The 16,990-nt window shown below is 42.5% G+C and overlaps 1 protein-coding gene across 1 annotated transcript; it reads left to right on the top strand.

Moving 5' to 3' along the window:
• Nucleotides 1-1,784: 1,784 nt before the first annotated feature.
• KLHL42 (kelch like family member 42) lies at nt 1,785-14,777 on the top strand (the record flags this gene model as incomplete). The annotated part of the gene is made up of 3 exons (XM_084265457.1): nt 1,785-2,677; nt 9,784-9,977; nt 14,031-14,777. 3 exons carry the CDS (start codon nt 1,785-1,787, stop codon nt 14,480-14,482), a joined length of 1,539 nt encoding a protein of 512 aa, XP_084121583.1. The 3' UTR covers nt 14,483-14,777.
• Nucleotides 14,778-16,990: the final 2,213 nt, after the last annotated feature.

Raw genomic sequence — 16,990 nt, 5'->3', positions numbered from 1 at the left:
ATGAATGATTACAATGGCTTGAAATGTCTGCCTATTGGAATTAAAGTATGAGAAGGAAATATGGGTTGGACTCCTGAGGTGGCAAGACAATTGTTGTGTGTGATCTTTTCAAGGCTGAACAGGAGGTGGAGGAAAAAAACAGCCAGTGCTCAGACTCAGGCTCCAGCTAGGTGTAAGAAACTCTGAAAGCCAAATGATGCAATGCTTCGTCAAGGACAAACAGGAAGGTGGAATCTGAAAATTAACTAAATATGGAGGAGAATGAAAGAGAAACACAAAACAAGCAAACAGTGAAACTCATTAGAAGGAAAGAGAAAATGTGAGGTGTTAGGGACTGAGGCTGCTGAAGATTGCTCTTTGGAACTGGTTGAGATCTTATATAAAAGGACTTCAGAACTTTAAATGGGCCCTTCAAAAGCAAGATGATGAAAACACTTTATATTTCAAGAACGTAACAAGGCAAACAGCAAAATGGTTACTTTATCCATGCCCAAGATGCTCAGTTATTAAACTCCTCTTTCCTTGTTCTGGTCAAAGTCAGGGCCCTGGTATATAGATCAGTCACTCTCATGAAGTTCATAGGTTTCCTATTCCAGCAACTTAGTTTCAATAGAAAAGATAGAGTAGAACAGGTTATATAGAATCATAGAGTGTGTTAGGTTGGAAGGGACCTTTAGAGGTCATCTAGTCCAACCCCCCTGCAGTAAGCAGGGACATCTTCACTAGATCAGGTCGCTCAGAGCCCCATCAAGCCTGACCTTGACTATCTCCAGGGATGGGGCTTTCTCCATGTGTCAGGGCAACCTGTTCCAGTGATCCACTGCCCTCAAACTGAAGAACTTTTTCCCAAACTCTAACCTAGAACTCCCCTTTTCTAGTTTAAAACCATTACCCCTTGTGCTATTGCTACATGCCTTCATGAACCTTTATATGCCAAACTAAGAGCTGCGATAGAGGGCCTTGCACAGGAGGAACCAGGAAGGTCACAGAGGAATTATAAATCATATTTTATGTTCTTAAATCCTGCAACTGCACTAGATGTGCCAGAAGATCATTTCTCTTGCCTTTCTTTGTTAGTGAATGCCAGTGTCGAGATGCCACAGTATGAGGCGGACTGTACCGCTCCTGCCTCCTGTTCGAGCAGAGTGACTATTTTCTCTCTGGCCAGGCACAAATACATCTACACACACCACACACACCGTGTTTTTTTTTCCGTGAGCGTGTGATTCGAGAATATTCCCCCGCCCCAGGGACGCAGAAGTACATTTATGGCAAGAGGTTAGAGCTGCCGGCTGGGGCTGCGATCGCGGCCCAATTCTGGCAGTGCCAGGGAGTGGGGAGGCAGGGGAATCGCTACACGTTTTCCTCTGACCGCGACCCTGACACGCACATCAGCTCCGAAGTCCCCCTTCCCCAGCACAGAGCCCGGGCGCAGCGGGCGGGCGGGTGCGCTTGGCGCTGATGGCCCCCGGCGGGCAGCCGGGCAGCGCGGAGAGTGGCGGCCGCCGCCTGAGCGCTTCAACATTGCCTTTTTAGGGCTTTTTTTTCGGGCTTTTGTTTTCCTTCCCCTTCTCTCCTTGCAGGGACGGAGCCGGCGGGGCTGCGGGAGCGCCTCCCTCCCCGCCCGCCTCCCCCGACGGGGCCCGGCCTGGCGCGGCCCGGCCCAGCTCGGCGCCGCTGCGCTCCGCTCCTCCCATCCCGGCAGCGGCAGCCGGGGCGGAGGAGGAGCCTGTCCGCAACCGGCAGCGGCCGGGCTGAAGTGCAGCCAGGGGAGGGGGTGAGCGATGTCTTTGGCGGGGCGGCGGCGGCAGGAGGAAGAGGAGGGGGAAGGGGAAGAAGGAGATGGGGCCGGTGAGGGGGAGGAAGTGGTGCAGATTCGGCTGGGGGACAAGTGCTACCCGGTGTGCAAGAGGAAGCTGATCGAGCAGAGTGACTATTTCCGAGCCCTCTACCGCTCGGGCATGCGGGAGGCAGGGCAGGGCCAGGGGGAGCAGCTGCTGCGCGGGGGGCTGAGCGCTTTGGGCCTGGAGCTGGTGCTGGACTTTATCAACACCTCCTGCCTGTCCAGGCTGGAGCAGGAGGAGGGGGGCGATGAGGAGCCCCCTTTGCTGGAGGAGCTGGTGGAGGCAGCTTCCTACCTGCAGGTCACCCCCTTGCTCCGCCTGCTCCTCTCCCAGGTGAGGCTGGGCAACTGCTTCGAGCTGCATCGCCTGGCTCAGGTCTACGGTCTTCAGGACTTGCACGATGCCTGTCTAGACTTCATGGCCACCCACTACCATCAGGTGCTGCGGAGGCCTGACGCCCGGCCGCATCTCCTCCTGCCCCACGCTCTCCAACAGCACTTGAAGGAGAGGCGGATGAGGGGCACCGCCACCCTCGTGGCCATTGGGGACTTCATGGGTAGCGCTTCCCTGGGCCTGCCTCCAAGCTGTCACCATCAGGTGGAAGCCCCCTGGTCTATGCTGAGGTATGATGAGGAAGCAGAGAGGTGGCTGCCCCTGGCCAACAACCTGCCCCCTGATCTGGTGAATGTCCGAGGCTATGGGTCGGCGATGCTGGACAACTACCTGTTCATCGTTGGGGGCTACAGGATCACCAGCCAGGAGATTTCGGCTGCCCATTGTTACAATCCTTGCCTAAACGAATGGAGTCAGCTGGCTTCAATGAACCAGAAGAGGTAACCCCCGCTCCCTGAAATACACATCTGTCCATGTATATTGTCAAAATAGACCCTGTTGAGTCACGTGGTGTTGAATGGACTCAGTGTTACGAGAAGTGATTCAGACCCGTCTCTGTGCTGTGAATCACCCATGTCCCTTGCATCATGTGGTGGGAAGGATGGCAATGCTTGGTGGGGGCTTGGCAGCATGCCAGCAGATAGGCCTGGCAAACCTTGTCTTTACTGGCAAGAGTCACCCCACCGCAGCACAACGCTGCTGTCTCTCTCCTGCATGGTGCAGGGAGCTGCCCTGGCAAGAGAAGGGTGAGGGAGACCTTTGTTGCATAGATGGTGGTGGTTTAAGGCCTCAGCTGTGGGAGAACATGAGCTAGGTAGGCATCAGCAGAGGAGGACTGTGCTGTCGTCCTACATGTTGGTGTGAACTGGTGGTGGGCTCTCACTTTTCCTTTTAGTATACAATGAGCCAGACTCACCTAACAGCTGTCTTGCTGGTGGTAGAAATTGTCTTTGAAGTAACAAAGATTTTAAAAAACCCCAAACCCACAAAGATAAAATTCTCCTTTCTTTGTGGTATCTTTTAACTCCAGTATTGTAAATGACAAGTTTTCCTGCTCTTAGTGGGGAGGTATGTTAGACCTTGAGATGGCTGAAAAGGTTTAGTTGGAACAGGTTTTTGTTGGTTTATACTTTCATAAAAATGTGAATGTTTTGTAGGCCTGCCTGTCAGTGAAAGATTCACCAGAAAAATGTCAGGAAAATTGTGGGAAATTTCTCACTTTATAAGAATATTTGGTTTTGGAAATCATTCATTATTTTGACCATTTTGCTTCTTTCCTTTATCCTTTTGAATTGTTTGTTTGACATTTACGTTTAAGTTAGTATTCAGTAACACTTGTACAATTTACATTTGAAAGAGTAATAGAGAGCTGGTCTTGAGAACCAACCCAAGAAGAGAAGCCATCTCCCTGACCAAGGTTGTGGCTGCTCTGCCTTAATCACCCTCCAGAGTTAAAACAAAGCCTTTTACTTCACTGAAACAACCTTTTTCTGTTATCCAACCTGAAATTCCATGTTGTTTCCATTTTAGAAAAAGGGTTTTATTTTTTTTTTTGTCTTCTCTGTTTGAAAAAGAACAAGTGAGGAGGCCAAAATTTGCTGTAGAATGGAAATTATGTCCTCCATCCAGTGAATTCAAAGAGCATGCAGAGACCTAAGCTATAGGCATAAAAGCTTTGCATCTGGGTAGTTATGCTGAAGTTTCTAGTCCAGTCTATTTAGCGCTTGCCAGCTAAAAACCCTCAAAACTGTTCTTTCCCATTTCACTTTTTTTTTTTCCCCTCTTCCTATATTGTTGTGAGATTTTAATTGAAATTATTGCCTCCACAATCAGTCATCATACTTCATCAGAAACAATTTTTTTTCACTATTTCTGGCTTTTTGGAATGGTGTTGGGAAGAATTTAATCTGTAAAAATCAATATTTAGCTTCTAAATGCTGGAAACACCTTTTCTTGCAGACATATTTCTTGGAGACTGAGCCTATAAGCAGTCTTCATCGAGGCACCTGTGGGAACTGAGATGTTTTAGCTGCCCTCATTTTGGCATTTTTGCCTACGTGAGCACCATCAGGAGCACATTGGCCTCAGTAGAAGAGGATGATGGGGTCAGCCCACACTGTGTCTCCTATGGAAATTAACTTAAACGTAGAAGTCCCACATTGATCAAGTTACAAGGTTTTGACATTGGTTTGAGTGATGTTATTGTGTGTGGTGATTTTGCAGCATGGTGAATGAGAGGGTTTTAAAAAATGTGTTTTCGAGGCCCTTTTTTAACCTTATGACCTGGCACTTCAAACTCTAGATCAGCCTTTTTTTCCACCCACACTGTCCCTTTTTTTTCTGGGATATATAATCATTATATCTGAAATAAACATATGGATATTTTCTCCTTATGTTACTGGTTTTAACTCCATTGCCATACCAACTTAGGCTTGAAGCCCATCACAGTTGGCAAGAGGGTATTCCATGGCATAGAAGTCTACACTGGCCATTACATTGTCTTACATTTGATAGTAGTTATTGCAGGTGAAAAAGAACCCAGAATTACGTCTGCCCTGTGACTGCAAGGTAGCAGCAAGTGAGTATGTTGCTCCCTGAATGACAGCCAGGGGGAGTTTTTTTCATGGAAGCTCTGCTGACCCCTCCACGAAAGGTTTCTGACTTCAACATCTTCATGGAGTATCAAGCCTGAAGTTATTAATTATTATATTTGCTATCTGACATAACATTTCTGCTGATGTGCTTGACATCTTGTGGCCAGGATGCAGGAAGGGATGGCCTGTGCTGTGGGAGCCAAGAGCAGGGAAATTTTTGGAATCGGGGATGCTGCATTCAGCGCGCACAGCACCGATGTCTGTCTGCCACACAGATGGGCTGCAGTTGGACCTGCAGTTTGCTCGGCGCTGTATTTTTAGTTTGTTATGCTGTAGTAAAATAAGCAGGGCAGTTGCCCAGCGTGCTGCTTAGGAATTGCAGACATGTGACGGTCTGCCAAATGAATTTGTGTCAGCTGATATAATTACATCCCATGGATTAATTTTTTTGCATACATACCTTGAGGGAGGCTTCTAGTTCCCATTGAAGTTGCTTTGACTTGAGATAAGAGAGTGTCTGGATTTGGCCTGTGTGAAAGGATGCGTGTGTTGGCCTCAAGGGAATGCTGGGGAGTTATGAAAATAATTGTGCTGATTTGCTGTTCATATCAGAAGCTCTCTGCCCTGCACAAATGTCATAAACTCTGTGATATGTTTATCTTTAATTATACCCTGGGATTCTCGACACATGCACGGATGAAATAGTTCCAATTTACTTCTAAGGAGAAGACAGACACCATCAGATGTATGCCGAATACTTAGCAGTCATTCTGGTTTAGAGTGTAGCTGGTAGCTTGCTTTCTGGATGTAGAGGTCTTGTTATTGTAGTTTCAAGTTTGTTCACAACAGGTGACTCCTGTATGTTACCCTTGTGATGCCATTAAAAGCTTGAGAAAGTGTTGTTCCCTATTTATGAATATCCAAGGGCGAGGGATAAAGTAATGTGCTCTGGCTCATATCCTGTGACTGAGCCTGGAATTTCTCATCTGAGGGCCAAGTCTTGTGCTGGTCATAAATGGTCCATAACAGATAGCAGTTTGTAGATCTTTTCATTCTAGAGATATTGTTGTACTTGGAATAGTGTCTTCAGAGAGCATCCTGGACTTTTTCATGGAAGAAACTTCATGTAAGGGTTGCCCAAGACCACCTTTGGTCTTTGAAGAAGGTAAAAAAGCACAAAATTCAGGTAATACCCTTGAATACCTTTCCATACTTTTCTTTAAATTGATGCTGTCAGTTAAAATTTTCTATTTAAAAATAACGTACTCCTAGGTTTTCTACTGAATGTGCCAGTTACAGCTGTATATTCCACTTTTATTTTCCTTCAAAACCTTCCTACTCATGGCAGGTAGACCTTCCAGGCTTGGAAGACCCTTGTAAGCCCCTGGCTGGGATTATACACATGGAACATGATTTTTGTGAGCAATCTCTGCCTGAACTGCTGCCATTCTGAGGACTCTTAAAGGAATATAGGAGAGGATGCTCCTGGGTAATGGTAGTGGTTTATGAGACCTTCCCTTTCCACATTTGTAATGTGGGGTTGTTTTTTTTTTCACTCAAAATTCCTCTGTGTTGGGGGAAAATAGAAATTGCAGGAATTTTTAAGTGAAAAATATTCACGTTGTATTTATTACAAAAGTATCACATGCTTCCAAAGCTAAGTGTTGGATGCAGTGTGCTTTGCAGACTCATGTAAGGAATGTAAAGAAAAGTGGTTCATGCAAATAATGTAAACCGCTTTGGAATCGCCTTTGTGCTTTTGTGATTCTTTGTTGCAAATGCTTTAACTCTAGAATAAAGAAGACATCTGAGCTTGTGAGAAATGTTAAGGTTAAAGTTGATCATTTGGCAGGAAGGAGCCACAGGTTAGTCCAAGCCTGATCTACATCAGGACCAAGCTTATCTTGCAAATACACGTCTAACTTGTTCTTGGAACCCTCCAGCAATGTAGATTCCAACCTCCTTCTTCCCAGGTAACTTGTTGCCATGTTTAGCCACCTTCTGATCATGAGGTCTTCTCTAGTGTCTTACGCTAACTTTTTCTTGCTGTATACTAAATGAATGGTATTTGTCAGCGAACAAGAGGAATGCTTGCTGTCCTCATTACAGCCACGTTCATGGTGTTCTCCTACAGACACACCTATAGCTTTTAATATAATCCAGAATGATGTAGAGTTGGGTTTTTTTTTCAAGTTGTTGAATGTTGTCTTGTATTCAGAAAACTGTGCACTCTGACCCCTGGATCCTTTGCATTTGTGCATTATGTTTTTTGTCCTCTGCTTACGTGGTGCTTTGCACTTCTTTTTATTGAATGAAAGATGCATTTTGACCTGTGGGTAAAATCCCACAGCTTGCTCTTGCTTGTGTTCCTGGGGTTCCTTTCAGAGGAGACAAAGCACATCAGAAGACAGCTCATACCCGGTCCTGTCCCAACAAGAAGGGTACACACTAGACCTGGTATTTGGAAAATACTCTTGGCCCCCTGAGTTTAGATAACTCTCTGGTGTGACTGGAGTTACATCGCAGTTCAATCTGACTGACTGTTTAGCTCTGTTGTTTCCAAGCTGTGGTCCATGGAACAGTTGTTAGTTGTGGAGAGCTGGCTGGCTGCTCAATGTTTGCTTTCCTTGTTTCCAGCTGCTCCAGCACATTAAACGAGTGTAAAAATACACTAAATATTTCCTAATGTTCACTCTCCATAAAAACACCTGCTGTTATTGGCATGAAAAGGTGAATGGCAGAAGTTTCTCATAACATACTGAGGTATTGTCCAAACTTTCATATAAAGTGTGCTGATGGATACTTAGGGCTAATTTTGAGTAAAATGAACCTTAGAGTTAATGTGTTCCATAAATCTCAGGTACTTTCCCTGAAGGTGATCCGTTCTAACAAGTGTTGGAAGTGGTTAAGTGACTGACACAAATGTAGGTGGCCTCCTTCTAGAATAGTTGCAGTTGAAATTTGTGCTGTATGTCTTTCACCGGGGAAGTTTTCATTGTGCTGCAAGGACCAGATCAGTGATAGGAAGGCCATCAAGGAAGAACTGAATAAATTACCTACAGTCAGGTAAAGTAGTAACAGGCTACGATTAGAGGGTGACTAAAGAAGTATGTGAGAATTAGCAAACCTGAATTCTTTACTATTCGGACATTACAGACTTACTTAGGTAATTCATGTCCCCTGTGGCTGAACTTTTGGCATGTTTAAAAAGTGGCAAGAGAATCTTAGAATAGGGAGGCGCTACCTGTGTGCGTGTGAACTCACTTTGTAAGCCAAAAATCCTGCAACATCTCTATCATAGGCACAGGGTTACAGACTTTCTACTGTACTTTAGATTTTAAAGGATTGCTTGGAAAATGCATGTATATTTTGTGGTTTTGACCCTTTGTTGATTTGTGGATTTTTTTTTTCCACCATAACTTTTAGAACAGGTACATTGCTTTGAAAATCATAATATTTTGCAAGCAATTACCTTCATTTCATACCCACTATTGATTGCCATGTTATTCTGGATTCTCTAAGATGGAAAACATAATTGCTGTAGAGACGAGATGAACAGTGACTTAATCATAAATGTCAGGGAAAAAAAAAAGAAAAAAAAAGAATAAAAAACAATTAATTCCTTCAAAGGAGCATTTTAGTTTCCAAAGCTGTATCAGGATGACAAGAACAAAATGATTCCATCTGGAAACAAATTCTTTTTCCAAATATATTTAATAAAAAGAAATTGCAGGGCAGTCTGCTGCTAGTCAGGGCTCATTTTGCCCAGACAAAATCCTGCAAAACTACTTAGCGGTAAGTTTTGACTCTTGGATTCATGGAGAGTGTAACTCACTTTACTGCTCAGCAGGCCAGTGCAAGTCCAAAGCATCACTTCAGTTTCACAGACGTAACGCAGTTCCCTGTTCGCCTTTATGCTGAGCTGGTGCCCTCCAGTCACATTCACACATCTGTTTAATGCGTGATAAAACCTCAGTTTTGCTCAGCAGTAGAGAAGGAACAGCCTTTCCAGGCAGCACGACTCTTCCTGAAGAGAGGTAGAGCTCGTCTTTTATTAGACCAGCTTCCATAGCTGGAAGGGATCGCTGAACATGCAAGCCCCTCTGTCTTCAAGTCCTCCGACTTCTTCCTACAGACTTGCAGCTTTAATATCCATAGACCATTTGTTTCTGCCTGTCTTCTCTGGAAAGTGTCAGATATAAGGCTTCTTGCTCTTCAGTAATTAGAAAGTTGCCCCTTGCCGAGCGTGAAATATAACAGCATAATGGAACAGAGTAAGAAATGAAGAACAGGGCATTGCCTGTGGAGTGTTGGGTGGAACATTAATCTGGAGATACATCTTCCTTCAGTGGCAAGGAGGATGTATTTAGTAGTTCAGTGGTGAATAAGCTCCAGGAGAGTCTCTCTCCAGCACACGATTCAGTGTGTACCACTTTAAATTTCTGTTTATTAGGGTTATTAAAGAGATTCTATATTACAGACCAGGACAAGTACACATTCTTAGGCATTCATCAAGTGTTGTTTGAAATTTCTGCAATTTTAACTAAAATAGTATCATTGACTGCGTGTATATATAATATTTTTTTCCTCTACTAAAGATACTTGACTAAAAGCCTAGTAAAAATGAGGCTTCTACTGAATACATTAGTTAACTAAACATTTAGAGCTCAAGCTGTGACAGATTGAAATCCAAAATAAAGCATTAATCAGTCTCAACATTAACATCATTAACATCCAGAATGTCACTGGTTACTGTCCTAAGTAATTAAAGTGTAATTACAGAATTTTGGCCTTGCACAGAAGAGTTCAGATGCTGTAATATATGAAGTGATGGTGATGAAGTTGTAAGTGGTCATGAATACGTTGGAGCCTGGATAGGAAGACCGTTCTTTCCTATGTTTTTCTGTACATCTGTGCAACTTAAAATTCAGTGTCACACTCTTTTCTTTCAGGTCCAATTTCAAGCTTTTGGCTGTAAATGGGAAGCTCTATGCCATCGGCGGTCAGTCCCTCTCCAACGTGGAGTGCTATAACCCGGAGAACGACTGGTGGAATTTCGTGGCCTCCATGCCAAACCCTCTTGCAGAGTTCTCAGCTTGCGAATGCAAGGGCAAGATCTATGTTATCGGAGGATACACTACACGAGGTAACCAGCTTGCTTTTACTTTTGATTCCTAATAACTGGATTCCTTCTAAGGCCCAGACTGGTTTCTTCCCTTTTTCAGGAAATCTTTTGAACTGACGTAGAAAGCTGCATAGTGCTCATTAAAACATATAGAAGTGAATCACTGATGGAAAATAATTGACAAATGAAACAAAGAAGATTAGCTCTGTCATTGAGGAATCAGATACTGTTTGGTTTTTTCATGGCCCTCATGGACCTGGGTCTCTCTTATTCTGAGGGAACAGACTGATGGGTGCTTCAGCACCCAGCTTAGCCCTCCTGTTTTTAGATTTTGGTTGTCCAGTAGAAAGAGAGGTCACAACATATACACTTTAGATTTAAATACCTGTATTATACTGTTGGAAGGAAAAATAAGAAGAAAATATCTGCCTGTATTAGTATTTGTCATGTATTAATAGGTGTTATGATCACTATAGCATTTCAGGTTTTCTGTTTCAGGATTTCACAGGCAAATTCAAGCTGTAGGTAAGATTGTCAGTGCTGAAAAAATTGAATAACTAATCAAAAGCTTAATCGAGAAACAACACTTTTACTTCATTCTTTTTTGTACCCTTCTTCCTGAGGATATTGAAGGGAAGGAAGGATTTGAAGTTGCATTCTCTCCTGACAATTACTTTTCTTTTATTTGGAGGAAAAGCACGCCACTTAACAAGAGCTCCCATTTGTTTATTCCTTAAGCACCTAATGCCATTCTTTAGTGATACCATTTTCTCAGAGTTTCAGAAGTCAATGTTTTTTTTCATGTCAAATGTTCAGTATTTACCAGGATTCCCTAAATTTTAAATCCTCTGTCTAGGCTTTTGCCCATTTCAGTTGACCACAGTAGTTTTTCATTTGGGTTTGTTCTTTTTTTTCCAAATGGAAAATAAAAGTAGAAGAGAGATCAGCCTTTACAGAAAGTACCACGAGCAAAGTTAAACTGACATTAGAACAAGCTGTCCTTTCTAGTGTCTGAGCAGGTTTTAGCTCTGAATTGTTATAAGGTTTATAGAAGGCATGCTTCCATGTCTCATGGTCCTTGTGGTAATGATAACCTTCAAAAGCATTTTGTCTGGCCCATTCCGCCCCAGAACGTTGTGACTTGACTGAAGGAAACAAAAGATCTTGGTGTGCCTGTTTCTTCCTGGAGGGCCACGCTGCGGTGTGCACTGCAGTCCCAGTCCTCTGGTCAGCCCCACTAAAGGACCTGTTGGGCTGCCCAGGGGGGTTGTGGAGTCTCCATCTCTGGAGATGTTCAAGACCCGTCCAGACGCCTCCCTGTGCGACCTGCCCTAGGGAACCTGCTTTGGCAGGGGGGTTGGACCCGATGATCTCTCGAGGTCCCTTCCAACCCCTATGATTCTGTGATTGAGCTCCCTGATGCATTTCAGTCCTGTGAACTGGGACTGGAATGTGTCTGGCACACAACACTTGACACTAAAAAGTCAGACCAGAGGGGAAAAACATCCTTTGGGACAAGAGAGCAGAGAACAAGGAGACGAGACTGAAACAGAGCAATGGAAAAACTTGCTTACAGACACTTAAGTTAGGAGTTTGTCATTTTTATTTGGAGAAAGAGAAAGAAGAGGTTAGAAGAAGATTCTTTGATTTGGGTAATAGTGCTACGAGATGATTGGAGTAGCAGCATTTCCCCTACATCCCCTGCACTTTGCAGGTTCCTTTTTTGGTGTTTGTGCTGTTCTTTCTTCAGACTGCCTAATCCTCATGTCATGGACGGGATGAACAGCATGTTGCTGATGCAGCTCCTATTCCCTTTAAAATTAATTAACAAAGTGGGTGTAGTCAGGGTTGCTGCCCTGTGTTGAGCTCCTTTTTTGGTACTTAGTACCTCTGGCTTCAACTGAAGGAGCACAGTCAGTGAATTACTTCTTGTTTCTTCCACACCTTGAGGGACTGCCACTGACCTTCAGGCTTCTGTCTTTCCCTAGATCTTTTCCTAGGTCTGCTCCTAAAAGCCATTTTTAATGGAGACAGGACAGTACAGCAGTATAGAGTTGTGAGCAGTGGGTAAGTAGCACATACAGGCTTATGTTTAAATCCAAGACCGTTCAGGACAGCAAATGCCTGTGTTTACCATAAATAAAGATCCTTTCCTGGACAAGGGTCTAGAATTAGCTTTTCTTTGGCCTCTTGGCTCAGGACAGATACCAGACTTACAACCCAGATTTGCTGCAGTTACACTAGTGATTCACCTTCCGTGTTATGCAGATGTTGGAGGGTGGTAAGGCCTAAGAGACACTGAGGTTCATTTGCTATTTCACTACATTTGCTACATAAAACTAATAAAAAAATTATTTTAATTTATTTTTAGTATTTCAGTATACACCTCAAATTTGGGGTTATGTGGGGTATATTTTTAATCTGTGTAGAACTTTCTCTGGAGACTTCACTTTCCAAAAGATGGTAGGATCTGGAACTTCCTACTGTAAATTATAATGACACTTCTTGAAAAATAGACCTTCCTTCCAGTTCTCAGCTCTCACTTGTGAACCTAGATGCTAATAGAAACATGCATGTCAGGAACTGTAATGTTGATTTCATACTGGGGTTTTGTGTTTGTTTGTTTCAGTGGATATAGCAGAGCCAGGCTCTGGACTGAGCAAATTAGGGTCATATCACGATAGACTTCCATTTCATATGCCACCTCTCACACCGTAGCACTTTTTGCCTGGGAAGATTACTGCTATAGATAGACATGGAAAATTAATTTGTATTTCCCCCTGTCCCTTAATGAGTCAGGTATGTTATTTGTAGACAAAGATCATCTATAAGTAGAGCTTTGATCAGCAGTTTCATAGAACATCACCATGATATTTCCTTCTTTATTTCTTTTATTTAGTGGATTAGGTGCTCAAGAAGACAATGTAAAGTAATAAAAAGTGACTGAAAATCATCGGAGTGCGAGAAAATGCTATAGCAGCACCTCCCTAATCATGCTGCTAATGCTCTTCATTCATGACAATCCAGTTATATTTCTGGCTGTTTATACTTGTGCCCTTACATAACTTGTCAGTATGTCACTTTCTGCTGTTCCACGTGGGAGCTCATCTGGAGATCGTCATGCAGGATAGAGTTATAACAGGGAGCAGATCTTATTGAAACACCGGGCTGGAGTCTGCAAACCTGTTGCCTTTTCTTACTTGAGTTTGCATTTTAGCTCAGGTCTCCAGAGATTGAAACTGAATTTACTAGCTAACGAGTCCTGTGCGTTCTGTGTTAATTTAGTGAAGCTTTGGACACAATCAGGGTGTCCATTGCACCATAAATCAGGGTGGTATTGTAACAGTTTTGTGGAATAACAGTATTGCAAACACATGCATCCACTGACTTTCAACTCAAGTATAGATACGGCTTCAGCTTTTTTCTGTGCCTCTACCTGATGTTGTAGCATGGAGTTCCTGGTTCTTAAATGATTTTTACAGTGTGTGTTTCTCTCTGTGTAAGGTAATGAACATGTGCCCTTAGGTCTTCCATGCCACTTGCTGAATTGTAGCTTGCTTTATGAATTTTATTATATAAAACTTTGATTTTATGGAATGAAATGCAAAGTAGAGAAGTTAAGCTTGGATTATAAATCATTACTTGACAGCCATTAATGAAGCATAGTGTCTTCATGATAATTTGATTCATAGGTTATCACTGTTAGAAAATCTTGCCCCATTTCCATAAAAAATCCAGACACATCAACAGGAGACAAAATAAAAAGCATAAATTAAATGGTAGGGATTATTCTGCTAAAATCTGCATCCCCAGACCATTTACATCATGTAATATGCCAAAAGTAGCTTAATTTTTCCTCTGCAAAGGAACAGAACATTCAGACTTCATTGTCAAGGGCAAAGAGTTGCAGTTCTCAGTCATCAGTATTTCTTCCCTGCTCTACTTTGCTTTTGCACCATAATAAATTAGCAATCTCTAATAGTGGCTGATACAGTTTGTAGGGAGGAAGAATTCTCCTCCACGAATACCTTGTAATATAATTTTTTGTTTTTAAATCTCTCTCCTCTGTTTCAGATAGGAACATGAACATTTTGCAGTACTGTCCTACTTCTGATTCCTGGACCAACTTTGAACTTTGTGATGTCCATGTTCGCAAACAACAGATGCTCTCTGTCGAAGAAACTATATACCTGGTAGGGGGTTGTATTCATGAACTTGGACCAAACCAAAAATCCAACCAAAGTGAGGACGTGCTAACTGTGCAGTCTTACAACATTGCTACCAAAGAATGGCTCTACCTCACGGAGAACGCTTCAAAATCGGGTCTTAACTTGACTTGCACTCTCCACAATGATGGAATCTATATATTGAGTAGGGATATTACTCTATCTACAAGCTTGGAGCACCGTGTTTTTCTGAAGTATAATATATTTATGGACAGTTGGGAGTCACTGAGACGCTTTCCAGCCTTTGGACAAAACATGCTGATCTGTTCTATGTATTTGCCTGATGTGCGAGACGTGTAACAGCAACAGGTTTTTCTTTTCAGCTCAGTAATCATCCTTGGAAGAAATATTGCTCCCCCTAAGTAATGCCATTTTCAGAATGTAATGTGGCTGCAATACATATACACAAAATACTGATTTCGTTCATCAAAACAGTAGCAAAATCCAAAATTAAGGGAAATGCTTCCAGAAACTTTTAAGATTTCAGTTAAAAAAAAAAAAAAATTGTGTTGGATTAAAATTCCATGAGGTATTGGTTGCAATTTAAACATAAAATTATCATGTTGGTAACTGATAAAGGATTTCCAGAGGCAAAACCGATCAATCAATTTTTATTCTCCATCTTAATGGATAGTGTAGAAGATGAGCAAAAAGTATGCATGGTAAAAGTGGAAAGAAATCAATAAAATGAATAAGATGTGTAATAAAATCACAAGGGGAATGATTTCTTTTAAAATACAGGTTTTACTCACAAATGCACAATACTTAAACTTGCTGTTGTTTTTTTCTCTCTTCTACACTAACAAGTGAGATTCTCAAAGGTGCCAGCAGTTGGGGTACCATCAAGAAGTAAGAACTTCCCCTGAATTACTTGTAATAAAATGCTGGGAGGAATTTCCTAGAGGCTTATGGCTTCTGGTTGGACACTAGATACTCCTGTAATGGAAGCTAGCAGCATTTTTTGCTACCATTAAGGCAGAGGTCAAAAGGCTCCAGATTCAAATGGGGAAGTTTGCTCATCTTCAGAAAGGTTTTAAGTTCTAGTTGCCGTGTTATATTGTGTAGTAATGAGTGTTAAAGGTCAGATCATAGTTCTCAACAAGCTGCATGTTGGGAAAATGTCCATGAGCACGTGCAGTGGAGATTCCACACCAGGTGTGTCCTGCCTGATAACAGTCGTCTTGGCATGGAAGGAGTGATTCATGTAGATGACTTCCTGCCAACACCCGCCAAAGCAGGTGCACGTGGCTCTTTATGGTGTTATCAGGAGCTTGAGAGAGATTACCTCAAGTCTGCCACCCAGAGTTACTAGTGTCTATAAAGGGCGCTGTAAAATGGTCACAATGAATAATCCTTTGTTGGATTCAGGAATAGAATCCTGGAGCCTCTCCCACCAGTTCCTGCTTATTGCCCACAAAAATTATAGTCATGATTGGGCCCTTTTCTTTTTGGAGCTGGCAAGCTTGTAGGCATCTTCTGAAAGCACGTGACCAGGTATGGAATGTGTATCCTTGTGACACGGAAAAGAGAAGTTCTTGGGTTCACTGTGGCTGCCTTTAGCGAAGAGATAACCAGATTTGACACGTGCTGAACACGTTAAAGGGATGCCAGTTCTGCACCACATGAGAAGATAAGAGATTTAATTCATCTTGAACAGGTTCCTAATATGAGGAGATGTCTTTTTTTTTTCCTTCATTGGAATTCCGATACCTGACTCATCTTTTGAAGACAGGTGCTTGTTTTACAGAGGAGGAAGAGGAGGCAGCAACGGTTCACTCAAGGTGTTTTTAATTCCTTGTTTTTCCATGGTTTTGAATGAAACCAGTGCTGACCAAAAGAGCTGTCAGACTTGCCAATTACTGCTCACACATTAGTGCTCAGTTGCATAATTTTGGTGCTTTTGATCATACTTAGCAACCCAAATAGAAAATCACCGGAAAATCACCCAGAACAAGAACGTTTGGGTTTGAACACCTTTAGGATCCAGGTGGACACAAAACAAGGTATTTTGGATGTCCAGGATTTACCTTTTGGGTGGAATTTCTGTGCCCCAGCAGAGTATGTTATGCTTCAGCTCAAACTAGTGTCTACCATTCAGCTGTATGCATGAATTTAATCAGTTAAGTCCATGTCTATATGTCAGTGTTACTGATTTTAAAAAAAATGCACTGAGCAGCTGCTGTGTTTTGACAGCAGTATCAGACCAAACAATGGCTCTTCTGCAATGAAGACATAAGGTGGCTTTCAGAAAATGCTTCTTTCAGAAGTGTTTTAGAGTAAATATAAGCAGCATGTCATTGTCTGGTGATAAATTATCTCAGTCACGTTGTTACTAGCTTTTCTTCATTTCTTTTAAGTTCCAGATACAGTACTCTACAGTCATCCACAACTCAACTCAGATAAATACTGGTGGAAGGAGCCAGATCTGACTTGGAATGTTCTCTTCCCTAGCAAATTCACTGTGAAAACCATCAATCCCAGATTTGCAGTGTGACAAAGCTAATCAAGTCTTTTCTAATACATTCAATTCTTACTGCATTCATAACTCTAAATGCTTTGACATCACCCTTTAGGTGTGATTCCTCATTTTCACAACGGGTCTTTCCACTCTGGGTTTATCTATATGTTGGTTTCAGCTTCCACTGGTAAAGTGACCATCTTGAAAGTCTGGAGAACCTGTTCACATGTAGAAGAGAAAGATGGCTCAGACTCTTAATAAAGTCATACCCTTTTGTCAATACATTGTGCAAATTCCTCATATACTGACATCTAACAGTGCTACAGTCACAAATGAAATCCGCTGTTGAA

This window comes from Gallinula chloropus, assembly GCF_964237585.1.
Source record: "Gallinula chloropus genome assembly, chromosome: 1".
Lineage (NCBI taxonomy): Eukaryota > Metazoa > Chordata > Aves > Gruiformes > Rallidae > Gallinula > Gallinula chloropus.
The sequence above is the reverse complement of the archived record's forward strand: the minus strand, read 5'-3'. Positions and strand labels throughout refer to the sequence as shown.